We start from the raw sequence: 8,175 nt of genomic DNA on the forward strand, positions 1-8,175 counted from the left end.
ACTACACAAGTAACTCAAAACTGTATTTTACTTGAGTAAATGTGCTTGACTGACAGTCCTCCAGGTTTGGAAACACTAAAAAACAATGGACTACAAAATGAACTTGTTTTATTAAAACAGCCTGTGAAACCAGAGGGCTAAAAGCTTTATTCAAAGACAAAGGCCGCAGCTGCTGCTGTGACTTGTGTTTGTATGGTCTGCACTGTTATTTATTGTTCACAGTTGGTCATTGCAAAATGTGCCCAGTAAAGCCGCTAACATGAGCACAGAGCTATTTAGAAGTTTATTGTTTCATTTGCCACTTTCAGAAAACAAAGAAGTAACCAATGCGTGCACATTTTTCAAGCGTACAGAAACGTCTTCTGTAGCAGACATGATAAAGGGTGTAGACTCGAAGTCACTTTCCCAAGCAAAGGGGTTTGCAGACAAAAACCTATGCAACAATGGATAGTTCCAAAGTCAGTGCAAAATGGACTTTGTGTGATTTGCATGCAAATAATAATGATAATACTGTGAAGTATAATTCAGTACAGTAGCCCTGCAATAAATACCTGTTCAGGTGTTGAAACTAGGACGTGTTGATTTAAGTCTGTCTTTGGGCCTCAACACCTTGTAATGTCCCAGCAATAGTATAATCCAGTAGATTAAGAAATGGATGTTTATCAGCACAACACCGCAAATTATGGCTATTTAATCAGTGTGAAATGAAAACAATTAATTAAAATGAAACTAATCTCTAAAAGTGTTATGAATCCTATTAATTTGGCTATATTGCTCTACATGTGCAGTCAGCTATTTCTGACTGCGTAAAAATTTGTTATATTTTTGTCTCCCATTTTAACATGGTTTGTGACATCAAACCAGCTTCATCTAGATCAGATTCCTCTACCTGCACACATTTTTGCTCTTCTTTGAAAAGCTATACAAGGGGTCATTAAATCATTGATCGGAGGTAAGGAACCAAACAATCACAAGGGTTCATAGCAAGTGTCTGTCACAGTCAGTGACAGTGCAGACGAGCTGAAGCTCGTGTTAGATATGTTTGTCTATTCTCTCTGTAGAAATTCCTGAACTAGTCTGAAATCACAAAATATGTGATCTCCAAGTGGGCTTCAAACTCCTTGCCTGCTGCTTACGGTCCTCTTTTTCTGCGCAGGCTGCCATCCTCTGATGTATGGCCATTCTTAATTGCCTTCCTTCCTGCTCCCCATAAACAGTTGATTGGTTGACTTTGTTCTGTCACTCATTTCCTTTTTCGCGTTCTGGATGAACGCTCATAACCGACTCACTCTCAGGCTCCTGATTGATTGATTTATGGGTCAATCAGTGAATAACCTTATCCGCCTACCATTTCACACACTCAAACTCTCTTTTAGAGAGCAATCAAAGCCAGGGGTAGAAAAGCGAAGCGTTTCTTCAATTACTCTCGTGTAGAAAATGTACTTCCAGTTCATGTTCTGCATCAGAAAAACAATCAGTTCTAATATAAATGTGCAATATTTGCAGACACAGCAGCCCTAATTCAAGCTCTAAAGCTGCATTTTAATAATACATTTTCTCTAGTAGAGATGCCAAACCAGTAGTGAAGCATGCCATTGCTAAAACACCAAGGCTGTTTGGAGAAATTACCATAGCCACTAGTAGTACTTACAAACAACAGATTGCAAACAGATTATGGGATTTGTCAAAGGCTGACCTTCTGTTAAGCAGCACCTGTGTAAAACAATGTGAGCCAAAATAATGTCTACCCATTAGAACCAACAGATGGCAGTCTGGTAACACCCAGACCCCAGCCTGTCATTTATGATATGCAGGAAAAAGGACAGGCAGAGAATTAGAACCATTTATGAATTTTATATTCAAGAGATAATGTATGATGTGACTAGCTTTAGAGTTACAGGTGAGCAAGCAACAATTCAGGAGCATTTATACAGATAAGTTGAACACGACCACAAAACATGATTCTAAATGCATACTGTTTATTCCTTATCAACATGCTTGTAGGAACTTGTTTCAGGGATGCCATTTGACAAGACAGCCAAGGTATGCATCAGGCCCTTTAGTTTGTTGTGTCACTCTAACTGAACTTGATTTTGGGTTTTATCAGACGTCTCAGAACAGCATTACCTTGAACAAAAGGTTGGACATTGAGACTTCTGTGCAGATACTGAGGAGGACGGCCAGGAGACCTGATCCAACTTCCAAATACAGGACCTTGGCTCATCCGTGCTCTGGTGTGTCCTTTTTTGATGAAGCGAGATGAACCAAGGACAGGGACCTCTCTTCCCAGGCCATATCCAGTTAGACCCCTCTGGTAAGCAACATGACCCATGGTTTTGGGAAGGGGGAGTTCACTCAGAGACATGCCATGTCTATTTGGGGCAGACTCGTCAACAACAAGGTCATGCTCATTGTAGACAAATGAGTGGGACTTACTGTGACCCCGAGGATCCCAATTCACAAGGTCAGACTGGCCAGGGGCTTGACCCAACGCTGGTAGGGCAACATGCTTGACCTCCTCAAAACTGGGCTCGTGGTTACTAACAGAATGTCCTCTGGGAAATCCGGACACTTGGTCGGTAGTGTATCCACTTTGAAGTGGTTTGTAGGTGCCACGGCTCAGTAGGAATCCGTCAGATCTCACGGGGTAAGGTTGTTTATATATTGTGTCATCAATGAGCTTTCCTTCTGGATGATTTTGTCTATAGGAGGCCAATTCCTGGTCATTCATGTTATTGTAAGGTTGAGGGTGCGCTGCATGATGAGGTGGTCCATAGAGATCAGGGGCTCCATGGACTCCAGGATAATCCAAACCCAAGGCAGCTGCTCGGGCTACAGAAGAACAACACGCACAGATATTTAATAAACTGCACTTATTCTCTGCTGTTACTTCATTTTGAAATGTCAAATATACCCACTAATTGGTAATTATGAGAATGCAGTAACATCAGTCAAAGCACACTACATACCTCTTGCTGTTTTAGCACAATACACACCTCCAGCTGACACAGAGTGGAGCACCATAGTGCTGCAAAAGACAAAAGAAATACTGTAAGCTAAACAGCACAGCTCAGAGCAGCTATGATTGTTTTTAACCACAGGAAACCTTAAGTTTTAAAGTACCTGAGAAAAACCCCCAGAGGTATACACATCCCTGCAGTTAAATCAGCATGAACTTCATCACAGCACAATTACTAAAACACTTGTCACTCTTGACTTCTTTTGCAGCCACTCGGACTGCCTAAAACCTCACCCTGGCTTGATTTACTAATTACCGACAGCTGGTTGTCACAGAAACCAAAACTCAACCACTGAATCCAGGGAGCCACTGGCAAATTGCTTCATTATAGGAAATTAGTTAGAATGCTTGCTCGCAGCAGAATTCAAGCAAAAAAAAAAAAAAAAAAAGCCATTTTGATATTTTTCAAAGACAAGTCAAGCACATTTAAAAATTGCAGTGTGAGTCATGCAATCATCATGGTTTAGTGCGATGTACAAACGTGTGATTTTGTAATCCCTGGCAGCGTCATATGTGTGTGAGGTGACAAAAATCTTTTCGTGTGTAATTCTAACAGCATGTATTTTGTGATCCTTGCATGATTGTAACATTAAATCAGGATTACATATCACCTGAACAGATAATTAATTAAAACTTTGAATTCACTGTACCTTTCAATTTAGTGATGACCATTTAAAATTATCTCATTAAGGGTGACCTCTTTCACTAAAAGGTTTAGTGAACATAGAGAACATGTGAAGCTATACATACAGCAGTGACAGTTTTTCTCCTGTTTCTCAAAAACACACAGTTCACAGAGTGCTTTACACAATGAACTGTTTTATTTTAGAGAGAGAGAAAAAAAAAGAAAGGCTGGATTTTTGCAGCTAGGTATGTCTGAGGCAACAATGAAGCAGGTGAGAGCAGTGGAAGCATTTAATAATTCACCCAAATTATTTCTGTCAGGACTGACAAGCTAAACTGGGGCTTGATTTAATTCTGTAATTGCAAGTTCACCTTTACCCTGAACCCATACTTTGGTAATTAATAGGCCCGGGCTTTATTTGAAGTGTGGCATGGCAAGTAATGAAATTCAAATTGCAGGTGATGTGAAACCAAAGATGTGAATGCCCCCTTGGCCAAGGAGCTCCTGTTATTCTCCCACCACGCTGTCACCCAGAGGAGATGCCAATAAGTAGCACCAATCCTCAATCAACCTATAGACCTAATCCTCTGCTCCTGCACTTTGAGCACCATCTGTCTATTGTTAAAGATGGACTAGTCTTGAACTTTGCTGTTTGACTTGTGGATTTAACAGGCACATACACACACATTCAAACTGTCTAATACACACTGTGGTGTCCAATAACAAAGGGACTATGTTGGGTATTAGCTAGAGACTCCAAAGCACACTTACTGTATATCTCATATGGAAGAGGTTGAATCACTTGACACACATCCTCTAGAGGCAGGTGTTGGTATACAAGGTCAGCAACAGAGGGTCAGTGCTCCACCTCTGCACCTCAGGGTGACGGTGAGCCTCCTCCCTCTGCTCCCTCCACCTCCTCTGGGCCTCATTTGTGACGAGCAGGAGGTCCGCGGTGTCATTTCCCCAAGATGTTGACACAGACAGAGCACCGGGAAGCCAAATGAACTCTGACACCTCCACGACACAGTGTTTCTCTACTGGTTGTTTTAAACAAAATGCATGTGATGCTCCGCTGTTGGATTTATGATGAAACCACTCACATTTGTTTTGGGCTAATTTTCCAAACTCGTGTAAATATGTATCAGAATCAATTAGGCCTAATAATATACAGTCCTTAGAGGATTCACATCAAAGCACATAAGCACACAATCCAATTAAGAGTGTTTACTGTTTAGATTGAAATGCTCAGCGTTCCGCTCTTAAACCCAATCCGCATATCAGTAAACAATATTTGCCAGAGTGTCTTTTCCAGTGGTTGTGTGTAGGCGTGTGTGTAGGCGTGTGTGTGTGTGTGTGTGTGTGTGTGTGTGTGTGTGTGTGTGTGTGTGTGTGTGTGTGCGTGCCTGCATGTTCACATGTACGAATCGGGAGAGATAACGAGTGACAATATATGTAGCCTTGTAATCTTTAATATGGTTTTGTGCATTTCTTTTGCGTATTAAAGGATCAATCCCTGATACCGAATTTGCAGACCACAAGAAATTTCTGTTTGGGAATTACAGATATTTTCAAAATGTGTAAAGATGTTTCAGTGAATTTCCTTGTAGATATAAACAGCTGAAGGCAAAGGACAAACATATCAAAGCATTTTTGTCATTTCCACCTCAGTGAATCCATATACAAGACAAAAAAATAATTAAATGGATATTTATTTATATCTTCATTAGTGTTTTATTTTTTGCAATATGTGTAATATTTTCCAGATGAGGAGACAGTACTAAATTGGTCCCACGTCGTCAAACTGTAAAGGATAAAGAGCATGAGACAAAGCATACTATTAAGCTTGAGGCTGGAAGATGACATGCAAGTGACAAAGAAACACACATGATACAGTCTGAAATAAAAACAAGATTACTTTGAATGCAATAAAGACCTACAGTCAAAATTGTAGTCTAAAAATAATGTGATCAAGGTTCTTCTCTTGCTGCCTCTAGCAACGTATTTCAGATGAATAAGATCATAGGACATCATTTTAATGTAAAGAAGCCATTATTAGATGTATAAACTATCTTGCAGGACGTTAGTATCTATTTTAATGAATTCTAGGATTCTTATTCCTAATTCCTCGTTCTTCTTCTCACCACAGTGGACAAGAGATACTGAACTCTTTGAGCTCTAGGGCTCTCAAACACGAATAGCAATCAGCAAAGGGAGCGAGGGAAAGGAGAGGAGGAACATGCACACAAAGAGCAGCAGTTCCCGTGGAAAAAGTCAAAATCCACACTGAGTGAAATATCCACAAAAATGCCAGAGAATGATTCTATACAAGAGGAAGAAAAATATTTGTTTCTGTATTACCAAATAAGCAAGAAATCCATTTCATCTCCTGCTCATACAACGTTCATTATAGTCTTGCCTGAATCAGGCATGCTGAGTTTGCAATTTGAGACAATTAATTTAGGCCATTTTGGAAGCTGCCTTGCTCATCTTTTAACTAACTGAACATAGACCATGGCTTGCAATCTGTCCCTCTCTCCAGGCTTTTCAAAATGAGAAAAAATTCGACAAGAAGATGCTGTAGGGCCCAAAGCATAATTAACAATGACACCTCTTGGATGGCTCCTTTAAATTCCATACCAATTAGGAAAAAGGAGCAGTCAGCAGCTATTGCTTGTGATATCCAAACAAATGCCCCTTGTGGCTGGTTCCAGCATGCATGCAGTGGCTTTTATTGGGGACACAGTTACCTGTCAGGCTTCATTTCAGTGCTGTGCATCCCACTTTGCATGGTGCTGTCCCAAACCATCTCCCCACGCTCAACTCAACGTCAGAGATTAATTAGCAATGTGTGGTTCCACACAGACCAAGAAACCCAAGCAAGCTAGTCGAGAGAAAGAAAGGAAAGGGATATGATGAATCAACAATGGTGTCTTCTTCACAGTCAGTGTTTCTGCTATCCAAGCAATTTCCATAATGCTCAACAGCATATTCTGACAAGATGAACTGCAGAAGCAAATAACAAATCTACATCAGCTCTACTGTATATTTTAGGTCTGATGAACTAATTATGTGAGTCAGTTTATGGTTTTACAGTCTCCACTGCAAACTTTCCTAAATTCATATCTTGCAGTTTTGTTTTACCACTGCTTACTGTCTTTGCATGCTGCATTTTTCCTTCTACACATGCTGTATGCATTGTATAGCCCATCTGGAGTCCCTAATTACTTTTCCTTGAAGACTGAATCAGCTAAACAAAGCTTCCAGTGTCTAAGCTTCATATTTTATATAGTAGTATAATTTTTACACCAATAATAATAGTAACAAATATGGCAGCAGTTATACATCTAAATTCAGTTCCCTTTCTCAAATTATTTTCACTTCATTTATTTTAGCTGTATGAGTTGTTGTATATCACCATATCTAGATTTACATTTAAGTGTCTATTTTTTTCAGTATGTTAGAACACACAGTCATGGAAACGCCATTATGATTTGGTTCTTGCTTAAAAGACTAAAATTACTTTCATATCAAAATCTCTACAGAAGTCCAACCAGAATGGAATCTTAAGCTCCTACCCTTTGATTCAGTGGTCATTTTCATTCTTTCATGTAGTAGCTGCTAAAATGAATACATGCTTCCATTGTAAATTGTCACTTGATGTGAATCTTGCAGATGATAGGCTGATAGCATAGCAAACAATTTACCCAACAGTATGGGTAAAGGTAAAATGAATTAAAGGCAGCTTGTTCTGTAGGAATGATGAATGGTATATTTCAGTCGCTTTGCATCTTTTAATATGTCCATAGATTTTTTTTTACACAGACGAGTATTAAATTCAGCATAGGTGCTGTGCTGAGAATGAAAGGTGCCATCAGACTGCTGCATCTGCAGCAATAGCAGTGTTCTACAATCTGTGCTCTTGATATATCAATCTATATTTTTCTGTTCCTTCTAACAACCTGTGCTATGCACCAGGTTGCTGCTGTCTACTATGTTTAATCTCATTACACAGCTGAACAAACAAATTGTATCTTAACAAAGAGAAGTTTTTCAGCATATATGTGTTTTTCTAACTAATGTCATACAAGTTATTCAATATTAGCCCAGAATGGATCACCAGTTTGCTTGTTCTCTGCTGGCTATAAGGTAAAGGTTAGAAACAAGGAAACTCATCCATCAGTAAAATCACCTCATGTATTATTTCCCTCACTGTGGAGTCTGTGGTTGCTATAGTGAAAGTGAGCTGCAAAGGCAAGTTGAAAAACCTGAACTGTCATCAACTCAGACAAGTTTAAATAGCCATGCTTGTTCATTAGAGTGTAGTGCACTTAAAACAATTGAAACAGTAAGAGAAACCTCTCTCAACAATAGACCATTGGATAAATGAGAGTACATGTGCATGCAGTAGATGTTTTGCTTGACTCCCAAAGAACTAATTCAGCCCACAGGCCTTCTGGGGAGCCCTGGTCTACATGGTTCAACACTTTGTTGTGTTTGTGGGAGATCACAGATGGTGATGGGCGTTCCT

The 8,175-nt window shown here is 39.7% G+C and overlaps 1 protein-coding gene across 1 annotated transcript; it reads right to left on the minus strand.

Moving 5' to 3' along the window:
* Positions 1-1,959: 1,959 nt before the first annotated feature.
* On the minus strand, positions 1,960-3,268 carry LOC111572360 (uncharacterized). The gene is made up of 3 exons (XM_023276010.3): positions 3,124-3,268; positions 2,970-3,028; positions 1,960-2,832 (listed from the first exon to the last, which is right to left on the minus strand). The coding sequence occupies exons 1-3, from the start codon at positions 3,150-3,152 to the stop codon at positions 2,078-2,080; spliced, it is 843 nt and encodes a 280-aa protein (XP_023131778.1). The 5' UTR covers positions 3,153-3,268; the 3' UTR covers positions 1,960-2,077.
* Between the last annotated feature and the right edge of the window lie 4,907 nt (positions 3,269-8,175).

This window comes from Amphiprion ocellaris, chromosome 9 (genome assembly GCF_022539595.1).
Source record: "Amphiprion ocellaris isolate individual 3 ecotype Okinawa chromosome 9, ASM2253959v1, whole genome shotgun sequence".
Taxonomy (NCBI): Eukaryota; Metazoa; Chordata; class Actinopteri; family Pomacentridae; genus Amphiprion; species Amphiprion ocellaris.

What these genes read in the sequence shown, in the direction of transcription:
- LOC111572360 (XM_023276010.3), bottom strand. Translation starts at nt 3,152, where the DNA reads ATGTGTATACCTCTGGGGGTTTTTCTCAG. An exon ending in CCTCTGGGGGTTTTTCTCAG is followed by an intron (nt 3,029 to 3,123) that starts GTACTTTAAAAC and finishes TGTCTTTTGCAG; the next exon opens with CACTATGGTGCTCCACTCTG. An exon ending in TTGTGCTAAAACAGCAAGAG is followed by an intron (nt 2,833 to 2,969) that starts GTATGTAGTGTG and finishes GTTCTTCTGTAG; the next exon opens with CCCGAGCAGCTGCCTTGGGT.